This window comes from Anopheles maculipalpis, chromosome 3RL, assembly GCF_943734695.1.
Source record: "Anopheles maculipalpis chromosome 3RL, idAnoMacuDA_375_x, whole genome shotgun sequence".
Lineage (NCBI taxonomy): Eukaryota > Metazoa > Arthropoda > Insecta > Diptera > Culicidae > Anopheles > Anopheles maculipalpis.
The window spans coordinates 42,442,100-42,457,306 of NC_064872.1; the positions used below are offsets into that span (position 1 = coordinate 42,442,100).

The following is a 15,207-nucleotide window of genomic DNA, read 5'->3' on the forward strand; positions in this document are numbered from 1 at the left end:
AACTTCGGTTTCTTATCGCGGCATGATCGTGCCGGGGCGAAAATCAAGCGAAATCGGAATGTCATTTTTAACACAAACAATCAACAAACAGTGTCGGTGGGTTTTTTCCAGGTCAACAAGTTTACGGAATAAAGCGAACAAAATGGTTCTTTGCATGTATTTTCTGAATAATAATTGCCGATTTGGTTCGAGATGCAATAATGAGCATATAGACATTGGGTAACAACAAGATGACTTTTACCAAAATGCCGTCCAATCCGTAAAGCTGTGTGCTTTCCCTTGCAGGTCAATGGTGAAGAATGAAGCAGATGTTACACTGAAAGGAAATCAATGGCCGCTCTCTTGCTTCGGTCCATTCAAAGAGCGGAACTGCATTCCCAACTTTATCGAAGACCAAAGCTTCGAGGAAATTCGTATGATGTATCTGGAGGCAAAAATGCAGAACAACATACTCGCTCATCAGATGCAGCTTGCCCAGATGATAAACGATGCCAAAACGAAGATGCAATGTCTCACGGCAATGAACAGAGACATCCTGAACACGTTGGTGGAAATTTACAATCAGCAGGAAAGCAACACTACCAAACCGACGAACACCGCAGCTAACCCGTTTGCCTCGATAGGGACGGTCGGGACCAACGCTACAGCGTCGAGCATTTTCGGCGGTGGTAACAGCACAAACACGTTCGGATCTGGATTTGGATCGAGTGCCACCGGTAGTGGTACTTCGGGCACGGTTGGTAGCATATTCGGTGGTGGTTCCATAAGTGGGCAAACGGCACAGCCGGCCGGAAGTATCTTTGGTTCGGCTGCGTCCACGACAAGTAACATATTCGCTAAACCTGCACAGCAAGTATCCTCTGGCAATATCTTCGGAATGTCCCAACCAACGAACAGCGTCTTTGGTGGTCCTGCAGTAATGGGTGGAGGACTATTCGGCAGTGTTCAACAACCGTCTCAACCCGCTGCTCCCATGTTCGGTAGCGGTACAACGTCAACGAACACGGTCGCCGGTGGAAACATATTTGCAAATGCCGCTACTAACGCTTTTGCCCAACCAACGGCAGCGTCCGGTGGTTCCGTGTTTGGTGGTGGAAGTTTATTTGGCAACAATGCTGCATCCGCCGCACCTGCCGCTGGTAATTTTGGAACAATTGCAGCGCAACCCCAACAGGCCACTGGATTGTTTAACTCCGCTTCTTTTGGCAACAGTGCTCCAACAAATGCAGGCTTTGGATCGTTCGGCTCCCCGATGCAAGCAGCTCCAACAGCCAACACTACAACATCTCAAAATATGTTTCTTTCCGCGTCTGCGGCTGCCCCGTTCGGTACTGCGATCGGTTCGAATGCTTTTGGTGCACCGGTAGCATCTTTCGCGCCCGGCATAACTCCATCGACTACAATGTACAGCAACATGGATACACTTACGCCAGAACATTTAGCTGCTTTTAAGGCAGAACAATTTCAACTAGGACGCATACCAACTGTACCGCCGCCCAAAGAGCTGTGTCAATAAAATGTCTGCAAATTAATATTTAAATATCTGAGCTACTTTATACTTACCTGCGGTGTATGAAGCCGAAAACAATAGCACCAGCCCAAAAAAAGATTCTATAACCATCCCAAAATAAGATAATAACATGTTTTACGGTGCCTCGAAGATTATATGGTTTATTTTTCCAATGGCACTAATGTAACACGTCGCGATTCTGTGTATAGTGTTGTTTGAATAAAATATTTAGCTAATTTTTCGGCTTTCCCTCACGCCCATAATGACACACATTTTGTAGCATCTATGTTGGTACGCCTGTATAAAAAATAATAATAAAAACACCATACAGCAGCACCACACAAAATCATTCAAAAATTTGTTTCTATTTTCAAAATTATTGTTAAAAATTTCAAAAATTGTTTACGTTCGTAAACTGCAATAAAAATGTCTGCTTTTGCTGAATCAAGAATAATTTGACAGCTCGAGCCCCAATGTCAGTTGACCAAACGTCAACGATATGGCATTGCAGCACCTTGTGGCACAATCGTACTGTTCGGCCATTCCCGATTGTTCGTGCTACGACGGAGGCACGACGGATAAACGAGATTTCACTGTTATTCTTGCGTTCACATGGCAGCAGGGAGGCGCTGTGTCGTTCGCTCGCGTGAAGTTTGAAATACAGTTAAAAGAGAAAATCTACCATCTAGTGTGTTCCAGTGCATTGATTGAAGGTGAAAAAGTGCTCTATATTACTATTACAGATAAATGTGCGTGTGTTTTTACTATACTCAGAAAAGTATTTTGTGAAAGATAAGAATTTTAAGTACGTGCGTTGGGTGCGTGCAAAGTGTGCGTAGAAGCGTGCGTGTGTGCTGCTAGGTTCATTGGGTAGCGTTGTGGAAGCCGTGTGCACGGCGGTGTAGCACAGGCAGCAGAACGAGAGTACGTGTGTCTTGCTGATTCGATAGTGGTGTGCTTGCCTATCGCTGGGAACAATCATGTGTCAGGAGCTGCCGCACACTTATTCCTCGTGGTGGTAACGGTGCAAAAATGTGGGTTCCGACCAGCATTCATCACGGAATCACGGCATCCTTCGCTGAAACATAAACCAAGCAAGCATTTTTTTATAAAATGTTAAAATACATTGCTCGCGGCGTTTGTAATGTTAGATTCCGTGTAAAAGCTTGAGAGGGAAGGAAAAGGAAGGATGGGAGGTAGAAGAAGAAATGAAGCCACTCATACAATGTAGTTTAATGAAGGAAAAATGTTCTATATGTGTGTTTGTGTTCAAATGGTGAAACAACGGAAAGTGTATGTAGAATTGTGAGTGTGTGTCGCTTTTTGGAGAAAGAGAACAAGAAGGCATGTAATGAAGAATTGAAGCAATGTAGAAAAAGATGTGCGTTATTAGAATTGTCCCCGCCTCATGCGTTGGTAAGTTTTTATTTGGTCTTTTTTCGCTGTAAGTTGGGAATTGATTTTTCCAACAATTTATTTTACGGCTTGATACAGTGATCCTGAACGATAAATGTGTAAATTGATTATTTTTATCTGGAATATGAAAGCATTGAATTTAAAAGCTATTGTTAAAAATAGATATTTCAAATAAAAGTACAGTTTTTTTTTGTGAAAATGCTACTACCATATTGTTTTACACATATATCGTCATCATGTCTGCCAGTTTCCTTGGCAATCAATTACGTTAATCGAAATTACATATTAAATTTATCGGTAATAAAATATATGCTTATTTTTCTCTTTTATAGAACGCTACTGCTGAGATTCTGGAACTGTTTGTGACTCCTATTAAGAGGTCATGATAGCAAAATGTTAAATTATAATGTATGCTGCATCACATGACACGGACGCTAGTAACTTCTTGCTCGAATCTTTCTACTGATGGCTTCCATGTATATATGTTTGGTAGTTTTATAATACTTTATTTGCTCTCTTTTTGTGTGATTTTAGCAGATGTAAAATGTGTTCATTCTGTGCATAGGAGAATATCCATCCTAGTAGTATGTGAATGTGTGATTTGTTACTTCTGGCTACGAATTAGCAGCAAGGGAAGGAAAAAAAAGTGCTTCTCCTTCGTTGCTTTATCTGGCCGGAAAATACCTCGAACCAGCGAGAAAGCGTGAGAGAGAGAGAGAGAGAGAGAGAGAGAGAGAGAGAGAAGTGTAAATTGTAACCCAAAGTGAAAAAAAGGAAATTGCAAAGCCCAAGCAAGGGCTGAGAATCATCGGCGCAAATTCGACGCGAGAATAAAAGGTAAAGAGCAAAGTGTGTGTGTGTGTGTTTGTGTGCAGTAAAAAAGCGGTTTTAAGGTATTTTGTAAAGTATAAGCAGTGTTATTTAGCTCCCGTTCCCGTTCTTGGCTGTGGTGTTGGTTATATGCGTTTGCGAAAGCTAAAAAAAGGATAGGAAGCCTTTTTTTCCCGGAAGTGGCGTGAAAAAAGGGTGTGTTATTTATTCTTTGAGCAGAAGTAGTTTTTGGTGGAAGAGCGAGAGAGGGACGAGGAGCTTATTAGCTCGCGGTGCCTTCACACCGTATCCATCCGGCACACTACCCCCCACCACCCCATATATCGACGGTAGCGCATACAAGGGCAACGTGGAAGACGAGCGAGCAAGGAAAGTAAAGGAAGCGGACGGGCGCCGCGCGCACTAGTTCGTCGTGTCGCGTGTTTATGTATGTCCGGTTATCGTCGCGTTTCATCTGGGGAATGGGAAATCCATTTTCCTTCTCACGGGTTAATAATGATGATGATGCACCGTTGACATCCACATCACCGCCATCATTTTCCGCGTTCGTTACTGTCCCAAAGTGTCAAAAAGTTGGAGGGTCGGTTTTCGGTCGCGATCAATTCGCCCTTTTCTTTGCATATCCGGGAAATAAAGTGTCGCGCGAAGGTAGAGAGAGAGAGAGAGTATCCTTTCCATCCTGTCTCGCGCGTCCTTTACCAATACCAACACAAAACCGCGCACCATCCATCATCATCATCCACCCATCTGGGGAAAGTGTATCGGCATGGTAACAACCGTCGTCGGCCCCCGGGGTCCTGCTGAGTGGTGAGCGAGAGTGTGCGTGCGTTACTAGATGTGTGTTTGTGCATATGTGCGGTGCGTTTCCAGTGTGAACGCGGCGCGGCGCTTTGGTGTGGCATACTAAGTGCGCGAAATCGATTAAGCTGCATTTTTCATGTTTTCACCTTGTTGTTTTTTTTCCTCTAAAAAAAAAAGGTTTGTAGGTGGTGTGCCGAAGTGTTTGTGTATGTGTGTTTTGAGTGATGGTAAAAGAAAAGGTAGAGTGTGGTATTTGAAATGTTTCGAATGCAAAATGCATTGTTTTTGGCTGATCCAGCACTAAAAGCAAAGTTGTGAAAGCGAATAAGTAAAAGAAATTGCAAGTTTAAGCAATTTGAGCAAAAAAAAAAGGCAAGAAAGTGTGCGTGGAGGTGGAAGGTGCTGTGCAGCATTTCCTAGAATTGCATCCTTCGGTTAAATGGAAAGTTAAAAGTCCTTCTTATTGTGCGTGATCAGCTTGTTTGCCATGTGTGTTTGATGTGGTTTTTCGGTGCGTCTCAATGTGATTGCTCACAGAGCATGGTGTTTCCAACGTATGCTTCGATCGCTCAGCAGACGTCGTGGCCCACTGGGGGATGGTAATGGTGGGCTGCTGCTGCTGTCTGTGTTTTAGTCAAACGGGCGAAAGCATCGCTCATCCGTGAAGAAAAGATGCACCGGGGACGACGATGAAGGCAGAATGTGCTCTTCGTACTGTGTACGCCGGAGGAGAGCCTTGAAAAGCAAAAGGATCATCGACCGAGTGTATCATCGTGCCCCACCACGATCGTCGGCCAAAAGACGCCGGCGACGAGGCATGGTTGCTCTATGATGAATGCTGTTTTAGCAACAATATTACGAGCCTATTGGTCACCACAGCAGTGCCGGTCAATACTACCTACGTAAAGAAAAACTACGCGCACAACGTTGGGCGCTGGAGCGAGAGAAGGATTAAGCCACCCATACTCCCCCATTGCCGTTTATAGATTCAGTAGTGCGTGGCGACGACGATCCACAGAGTCATATTGAGAGTGTGTGCGAGCTAAGAAAACTACTCTTACCTCGGAAAGGCGAATCCTTTAGATATCCTCAAACTCCCATCACGTCAAACGTCAACTTTCTCTGTTTTGCATATTTCCCTCCCCTCACAACCATCAAAGCGCGTCACATTCCTCGTTCTTACATCTCTATTCTCCCATCCTTTAAAGGTAACCTCTACCACTCAAGACTAAGCTATCCCCCCGAAACGGTGTAAGATCACTTTTAAGTGTTCAAAATCCTCTCTCAAATCTCCCCCACAACGTACGCAGTAGTGTTGCGTGCGGAAAGAAGCAAAAGATCATCGCAAGTCTGTTGTTGCGCGTTACCAGCTTTATCCTTCCGCGTTGTGAGCAATACCGCCAAACGAGCATCCGCCTCCATGAAGCATCAGAGGCTAGAAAATGGTACGCGAGACTCGACATCTGTGGGTTGGAAATTTACCCGAAACGGTACGAGAGGACAAGCTAAGGGAACATTTTAAAAGGTAAGTGTCATTTAGTTTCGTATTTTGTTGATGATTTCAATTCTATTTCCAATGTTCTGTACGTCGTGGCATGGGTATCCAAACCTTATGCTTAGGTAAGCCTATATTTTCGTCTACCCATGTCTGGGATTGCTGTTGCTATGGTGATTGTGTGTATGAGAAGCAAACGTACCCCTGTCGTCGTCGTCCTAGTTTGCATCGATTGCCATTGCCCAAATGCCGTGTGTATGCGTACTGCAGCTGCAATGTTACTCAATTTCTGAAAGGGTATCGGTGAAATGTTCTTTCTACGTTACCATTAAGAGCGATACCTCTATTTTGAAGGGTATTGTCAGGGATAGCAGAAATACCGAGGGCCTAATCCTTGCCGAAGGGTAGTTGATCATCGCATAGGAATTTTAGGTTAGGGCTTGAGGGGAACTTATCCATCCCGTATAAAGATCCTAATGAATTTTGTATGGTCTGATGGTTGTCCCAGCCCCAGGCCTTAGCGGAATCAAAGCAACTGTAAATGTTGTATCATGTCTTTAATTTGCAGATCAAATGTAACAATCTTTATCAATTTAGACTGTAGCATTTATAGCCCAAAGAGTAAAATGCTATCCTGAGGGACAGTTGCTTGGGAGCTTGCTTGGAGAAAGAAAGAAAACATCTAGTAGAGATAGTTGACCGCACACTACAGCGTTTTATGGTCCAGTCCATGTCAGAAATGAAATTATCCACGTGATCCGAAAGAGTCTGAGAGACTGAGTGACTGAAGAAGCCTGACGCCCCAAGACTCAAATCGAAGAAAATATGCTTTACAGTAGAATTTAGACTATAAAATAACTGTGAACAAAAATGGCGTTGTTTTGCCAATGTGAGCCGTCTAGTGCTTCCTTGCGCGGCTGCTTACACACTGCACTCCCTATAGTGCCGAACTGATACGGCGTAATTGCTTTTTTGCGCGCATAGTTGGAAAAGGCTGCAATATTGCCCCAATAAATGCAATCGAATTGGTTGACGGAAGGGAATATACGGTGGTTAATGAGATATATATGCAGTCCTCCCCCCACCATAAACTCCCAATAAAATACGGTCCCCGGTGGTGCACGAATAAACATAAAATCTGCATGCATTTATTCCCGTATTGCTGGCGGTGGAGCTTCTTCATTTAACGGATGCATTCTTTGAAAATTGCATGGCAATATAGTTGTATCTATTCACATATCAATCTTCCTCTCGCAAAGTAGAGGTTGTAAAAGACGAGTCTTGCCGCGAGGATTAATAAAATAACGCTGCGAATCGTCACATCATTTGTCATCGTCATTTCGTTCTGCTTTAAATAGAGGTTTATGGGAAGCAGTAGCGCTTAGTTTTAATTCTGTTCAAGTATTTCTGTCGTTGTTTAAAACCTATTAGCGAGCGAGCAGTCAAAGTGTTTCGTTACATTTGGTATTTTTCCCTTATTTAGACTTTTGAATTTCACAATGTGTGGAAATGAAGAGTAACGGAATATCAATAATTGACATCCGTGCCGCAGCGCTCTGATGTATCAATTTAGTTTATAAACAGTAAAATGATATGAAAAAAAGGGAATTTTTACAGTCAGAGCTAGTTATTTGTCCTCCGATAAAGCACAAAGAATGATATTTCTAAAATGTCTTCATTTTATAACAAAATCAGACAAATTTCTTGTGGCTAAATTCCTTTTTTATTTTGAGTAAACTTGTTGTAACGAACGTGTAATATTGTCAAACGTCGCCAATAGCGAACGAAGGTGAAAAGACTTTTTGGTGTAGTATGATTTTAGCACTCCACAGCTTATTTTTAAGCTCGCCGACTAAAGCTTTAACACTGTGTTTGTTGTTGTTCTTACGTGGTTTGTGCAAAAGAATATTGAAATTATACAATTTTACTAATTTTGGAGTTGAAAATCGATAAATAATTGAATGAAGAGTGGAGAAAAAAGCACATACGTAATAGCATGAACCGATGTTTTCCGTAGGGTTAGTACATTTTATTTGTATCTCACTATCTCTAGACTCTCCGTTCGTTCGTTCGGGGTGACTGGTCTCTCTCCCGCTCTGCCGTACATGTTTTTTTTTCTTCTCTACCTCTCTCTCGTTCACTCGAGCGCAAAGGCGCAGCCAAATCATCGCTTCGCTTCGGCGGAGCGTTTTGCCACACACACTGTGTGCGTGTGTGTGTATGAGGTGATACGAATACGGCACGGAGCGGCAACCAAGAAAATCCCTTGTGCCGTTTGCTAAAGCAGACAGGGTAGCGTTGGACGTTTGCCAGAACGAAAGCAAGATAGATGAGACCACGATGAGAGGCCGTCGTACGCACACATACACTGCATGCGCAAGTGTATTATTACAGATGTGTGTTCACAGAGTAGTGTGGCGTCCGCACGACAAGGCAAAGCCTGTTTTTCTTCTTCAATTTTGCTGGTCTTCTTCTGCGTTGCTCGTTTGTTCATCATCCATCGTGCGCTTCGAGTGTTTTTCCACGGGCGGCCCCTACACTGTTTCGAGGTGTATGTGTGTATTTGAGCGCTGATGTTCGCATTTACAGTAGATAAGATAGTAGAAGAAGCAAAAAGGCAGCAGTAGCAGCGGCAAACCCACCCTACCAGCAAGTAAAATGATGGGAAGCGCCTCAAAAGGCAGTCGCCAGTTAAGAACATATGCATGAGAGAAGAGGGTCTTGTGAAATGGAACAATTTACTGCTGGGCCTGGTATAAATGGAAAACAGAGAAACAGTATGCAGGACCCGAGTCCCAGGAATGCTCTAGCCCTAGCTCTCTTGATGTGGCCGGTTGTTAGTATGCGTCATTGGTAAAGCGCCATTGCAGAAAACGTTTTATTGGTATGCGTGTCGATGTTTCCTTCCTTTTCAGTTACACAGTAAGTTAATCTCATCGTCACTCGCTCTTACACACGTAAATTGAAATTCAATACTAGAAAAGGCTTAGGAATTTTGTGGCAAAAACAGTTCGCTTCAAAAGAATGATCAAACTTAAGCTAGTAGCGTAGTAAAAGTCTATTTAGTAATAAGGGAAACATTTTCATTAGTTCCCAAAAAGGAGTTTCTATTGTTGGCTGATAGATACTTCATAAAATCATCCATTTTTGGCTCTATTCCTGTAATGCTATATTGTAACTCCACTAACACACCAACACATACACACACACGACTCGATTCCCATGGCGGTGTCGGAGCAAAGCCTACTTGCTAGCGTTAGCTGGGAAAAGAAACGCGCAGAATGTAAGGAGAGAGCGAGAGCGAATGCCCTTTCTAGTACCAGCAGCAGGCACTTCTCGCTCTTACCTCTGCAGCAAAGTAAATTTAACGCGGAAAATACATGTTTGATGAACATTTCTTCGTCATCGGGATGATGTTCTCTTCTTGTACGATTTCCTTTTCTTCCTTCATCGTTATTATCCATCCGGTCCGGCAGTTTTCGCATTTCGCACAGTGGTTTGGTTCCACAGCTCTAAATACACAACCACGCATACATATCCAGCTCAGATGTTCACTCGCGCCATATTGCTCTACTGTATGTTTTATGGTGTAAGGGAAGACAGAGCGACGAGCAAATAGCGCGGAACTTCTCTACCTCGTACGAACAAAGTCCTTGTTTGTTGGTTCCTTTTTGTGTCTTTTTCTAGCAAATGGTAAAATTTCTCATGTGCCACTCGCTCACTCTGACGATATGAGCTGCACCTGTTAATGTGAGTATTCCGCTCGTTGGTGTGGTGGCTTCCCGTTTTTCATGTTGGCTGATCGTGTGTTCCCTTCTTGGGCTTTTTCTCGATGGTGCAATAATAGGAAAGAGGCAGTAAAAAGCGTCTTTTTTATAGTAACTATGCAATCCGTTGTACTTTATACAAGCTGGAAGTAAGTATTACAAGTCCAGCGTTTATATATGAGAGGCATGTTACTACTATTTCTTCTACCTCTATTCTTGATCTCAAGAACACCTCAGCAGCATACCTTGCAGGCGCTCATCCAATACATTTTGGTTTTCGGCAGTTTGCACTAGATTTCGTCGGTTTTGTGTTGTGTTGTTGGTGGGTTCGCTCTGTCCCGCGTGTGTTTCGACTGCGCCGGCACAGGGTGAGCGCGTATGACGTGGTTCTGTAACTTCACTACACGGAATATATATTTTCTGTTCGTTGGAATCGAGATGATATTACTGAGCGGAGGACTGGAGGCACTGCACCATATCAAGAATCTGCTTCCAACCCGGAGGATGTGTTGTGTGTGTGTGTGGACGGTTTAAGTGTTTGCTATTCAAACACACTTGAATGCCAGAAGCTTCTCGAGACTCTTTCTTATTTTCCAGCAAATGATGCTAGTGTCCGGGACAGAGCAAGAATGACACTGCCTTCCATAGGGAAGGCATTTTATAGTAGGAAGGAGTCCGAGAGAGCAACCAAAGAAAAGAAGGATTTTTTTTTTTGAAACCATCTTTTGTTGTAATAAGTGTGTCTGAATTGGCGTTCAGAAAAATAAGTATGACGTCTTTCTGTGGGGATGGTTGAGGTTGTTTATCTTGGCAACGTTAGCATTGTGCTTTTTACGGTTTAGTTTCCCGTAGCCACAAGCTTATTTCTGGACCTCAGAAATCGCTTCATGTCCAATATCTTATTTGTGAACCTGGCCTCGTAAACGCGCACAAGTGCATCATCATAATGTGACGTGTCTTTTAGAATGAGTTCTGTCACAACATGAACCTTTTTGATGTTTTCTTCGTCATATAACACTTGCTAACCACTATAAAACTGTGGTAAAGAAAGCTAATTAAATATTTAGCTTTATAACCATGAAATGGCAAGGAGATCAACCACTGTACGCACCTAAAAGCCATATATTGCTCGCTTGTTCGCTCAACTTTAGAATTTAGCACATTCAGCCGGAGTGAATTCAACTGGCTCTGAGATCCCGTGAAAAGGCACATTAAAATGTATTTGAAAGTTCAATTAGACGTTTTTGGCCCATTGAACTGATATAAATAAATAATAATAGTAACGTGTATGGTTTGAAAATGGTCTTATGAGCTAGTGCGCGATGACTTATGTCTGCTTTGGACATCGAGCTTGCTGAGAGGCAGCTCTGCTGCTACTCTCTAATGGTAAGAAAATATCAAATATCAACAGTAGTGGTGTGATGTGGTGACGGTCAAACGGACACGACGAACGACACCACTACTGCATAGAGTAGAAAAAAGGATCGATGTCACGCATACAGTTGTATTGTTTCTAGAGTCGCATTTGTAAAATAAAACGAAGGAAACACCCCCGTCATCAACCACTACCAATCCCCGTTGCACGGTCCATGTGAAAGCGGTCTCACACTGGTAGGTTGAGTTGCAAACAAAAATCGGATTTTTTTCGTGTTTCTTTCTTCTCTTTTTATTTTTTTGTTCTCGGCCAATGACAACGAAAAACTGATTCGCGTTAGTGTGTGCCGTTTGTGGGACGAAGAATCGAAAATGTAATGTAGTGCATTTTGTTTTGTTATTGTCCTCGATTGAGCTGCTGCTTGTGTAGAAATCCGGTTTGGTTGGAAATGGTTGATCGGGTTGAGGGGCGGCGAAGAGATGAATGGTAAGAAAAAGACGTTGGGAACAGCGAATAACCCGTTCGTGCCAATCCCCCCCCCCCCACATCCATTGTATTGTGGGGAGTGTGGATGTTGTTTTTGTTGAAATTTTCATACAAACAGCACACACAACAAGGACGGATTTTACTGGCAGCGCAAGTGCGATGGACTGCTTATTTGTTCGTAAGAGTAAGTGCGACAGAAGAGAAAACGTAATCCTCGATCGTCACCATCATCCAACACACAGCTTTGACGATGGAGGTGGATTCTCTGATTGCGATAGATAGGGTTTTTGCGGATGTGTGTGTGTGCGTGTGATGTACACCTTCCCGGATGCGCTTCGTCATGCGTTTTGGCCTGGCACTCTAGCTTTCCTTTTCCTTTGCGTTGTGTGTTCTCCCGTCTCCCTCTATCTTTATAATCGACGAACTACTACTGTCATCTGCCAGTGAGCGGTTGCTTCCTCTTGTGCCAGAAAAGGCTATTTACCCTTACACTATTAACCGAGCCAAAAAGCGCCTTGTAACGGCTCGCTCATATTGGTCAAAACCGAGCGAGATTTCTGTTTCAAAGGACTTCAAATTCGACTCTACTGCGATGTGTAGAAGAGAATACCTCTCGGGAGGCCAGCAGCTATCTGCGTAATAACGTGGTTGTGGCATATATAGGAGAACGCGCGCCTTGCCTGCGTGGTCCAACAACGAAATTGCCGGCTGTGTTGGAAAGGATGATGGTGGCGAATAGACAAGACAAGGCAGACAGGCAGCGTAAGCGAGAGAGCCACAATGTGTGTCTACCCGCTCTTTTGCTCCGGGGTTATCGTACATATGCAGTGAGCTAAAGCGTCAAAACAATGTGTTTTTGAGATGGCGGGCATGCATGTGTGTGAGTAGAGAAGGAAAGAGGTTCAAGGAATTAGTACAGTGGTGGTGTGTGGAGAGGCGCTTTTGCTGCTGGCTGTATGGAGTGGTTGTATCGATTCAAAAGATAGAAAGAGAGAGGATAGGAAAAAATGGAGCTTTGTGCCTTGGTGCAAAGTATGCTTGTTTTTTGACCCGCGTTTCCTTGCCCAACTGTACGAGAATGGGAAAGAGAAAGAGAGAAAGAGAGTGGTATGTGCGTTTGTTAGAGAGAACAGGTCAGATAGTACATAGTATACGTCGGTCGGCAAAACGGGGTGGATGGAATGGGAAAAAACGCTCTACGTGGACCAATGTTTTCCGTAGGGTTAGTATATTGATTTTAATTGGACGCCTGTCAAACGCGGCAGCGTAAGCGAGAGAGAAATCTGTATGCGTGCTAGCGCTTGCGCATAACCGGCATTGGGCGCGCGTGAGAGTGACTGAGAAAGGGATTTGACCGAGATGTACATTTCTGTGTGTATTTATGCCTCACACGGATGGCCAACCACGGTCGTCGGTGGTGGTGGTGGTGTGTGTTGTTGGGTTTGATTTGGATTTTGGCCCGGCTCGCCGCGATGTTCCATAAGCACGAGGCAGCAGTGCACTGCTGTACGCTAGAGGAGCCTGTGTGTGCTCTCGTGCGTACAGTGACTCGCTCGTCGGAGAGACAATCTCGCCCGTCATCGTCATCCCTGGGATTTTATCGATGTGTTGTTCACCCGCTACGCTTATGCTTCAGACACAGGCGAGCAAAAGCGAGAAGGAATGACAAAAAACACTAGCGAGTGCAAATGAATAGCAACATCATCATAGCGCACTTCGTTCGATGCCTCCTTTTGCCAACATCAGCAGCCGTGTGTCCGGGTGTGCCTGTGTGCTTGATATTGGGGTGTTTCGGGGTTGTTTTTTTTTTTGTTACCTTCCATCAGCAGTGTACGTATTCTTCTTTACTTCAAATATATGTGAAGCAACAACACACATTTGATGGACGATGGTGATGACGACGCACCGAACTGAAGGAGCCACATCGCAAACCAATGCTTTTTACGCGTGTGCTTCTTTGTACCACACCGTTGTGCGTGTGTATGCTTGTATGCGTCGACGCATGCAAGGAAAGCATGTGTGCGACCAAAGAAACCAGGCAAAGAGAGAAGAAGCTTCATCTTGTTAAGAGCGCGCTGTTTTCTTTTTTGTCTTTGATATTTCTTCTACTTTTAGATTCGGCTGATGGGCGACGAATCTTGGGCTCTGTTTATGTGTGTGTGTGTGTGTGTTGTATGTGCCCTACGCGCGTCTCCTAGCGTGTTTGTCTTATGAACGCCCTTCAACCGTCATCGCTGATGATGAGGAGGTACGCATAACGCGCCGCACACAACAATACCAGCAGAGAGGTAACACACTTGTCAAAAGAGTTGAAGCCATTTTCATCTTGCCCGATCTCTTTCTCTCTCTCGCGAATAATGTTACCCACCCATCCATTTCGTAAGGATGGGAGGTTGCTTTTTTCGCCTGTTTTTAACCGAGACCAATCGATACGATCCATAGCGCACTGCTGCTGCTGCTGCTGGCCACACGGAACTATATTACTACCATTTCTTCTACTGCTGCCACTACTACCACACCAACAGAACCGTATCTTGATTCGAATGGCCAGGGCTGACTAATATTTGGTAGAGCAGCCCGTGTAGTGTGTGCGCTGTGGAAATGGCGCGTATGTGTGCAGAGTGTCGTAATTTACCATATCGTACCATCCCGATCCAATTCGCGTCCGATGGTGTTGTTAGGGTTCTTCCATTTGCTGTAATTTCAGAATAGAATGTGGCTGCGGGGGGGGGGGGGGGGGGGGGCGGTCAGTAAACTGGGAAAAACATGAAAACTGCAACACGGCCTGTAACTGGAGATACTGTAGTTTTATAGGTTGATTGCTGCTGACGTACGCATGTTAAATTGTTGTAACGAACGCGGTGGCGTGCAGAGATTTCTCAACCTTGAAAAATCTGGACATCTGTAATGTAATTTTGAATTTCAAAAGATAAGAAATCAGGGAGATTTTTCATAGGGAAAAGATCCACATTTTCTTAATGTAACTGTTGTGAGGGAAATAATTATCGAAAGAGTATTCTTACGTACGCTAATTCTGCTTCCGTCCGTAAGGTGTATTACCTCCACATACCTTCATAAGGCTTTGTAACCATAGTCATTTGGGACGTTTGGGTTGCCGTTTACAAACTAAATGGTAATACTATTATTGGCTTTAGGATTTACAGTAGTCCCATCCTGCTCTTTTTTTGTCTGTTAAGAGTCGGCTATAATGGATATGAGGACAGTTATATATGTTAACCAAGGAAGGACTGACGGAAATGGGTTGTATGTGCTCGGGAACTACAATTACACACTGCAACGATAGCAAGCGTAATATGCGTGACGTAGTTTCTATTTGCCTTGGTCCATCATGTCTCGTTATCGATTGAAGTATTTACGTCGTTTTTTTTGTCGCATTGCTTTTGTGGCTCTTGGTATGTCTTTTGTAATGGTAAACTATCTTAGAATTGAGGAATCCGAAGGTACGCCAAGTTTTGAGGCAAAGTACAGGATGGTCTTCACATGGCAGGAGGACTGAATATCCACT

At 43.9% G+C, this 15,207-nt stretch overlaps 2 protein-coding genes across 2 annotated transcripts in view; both read left to right on the top strand.

Annotated features, from left to right (window-relative positions):
* Positions 1-80: 80 nt before the first annotated feature.
* On the top strand, positions 81-1,526 carry LOC126564712 (uncharacterized). Its single transcript, XM_050221805.1, has 2 exons — positions 81-219; positions 286-1,526. The coding sequence occupies exons 1-2, from the start codon at positions 143-145 to the stop codon at positions 1,514-1,516; spliced, it is 1,308 nt and encodes a 435-aa protein (XP_050077762.1). The 5' UTR covers positions 81-142; the 3' UTR covers positions 1,517-1,526.
* Positions 1,527-5,939: 4,413 nt separating this feature from the next.
* Positions 5,940-15,207, top strand: part of LOC126565758 (protein split ends) — a 77,291-nt gene continuing 68,023 nt past the window's right edge. The window contains exon 1 of the mRNA XM_050222965.1: positions 5,940-6,083. Coding sequence (XP_050078922.1) covers positions 6,001-6,083 — 83 coding nt within the window. The 5' untranslated portion in view covers positions 5,940-6,000. The remainder of the gene's footprint in view (positions 6,084-15,207) is intronic.

What these genes read in the sequence shown, in the direction of transcription:
- LOC126564712 (XM_050221805.1), top strand. Translation starts at nt 143, where the DNA reads ATGGTTCTTTGCATGTATTTTCTGAATAATAATTGCCGATTTGGTTCG. An exon ending in AATGAGCATATAGACATTGG is followed by an intron (nt 220 to 285) that starts GTAACAACAAGA and finishes TTTCCCTTGCAG; the next exon opens with GTCAATGGTGAAGAATGAAG.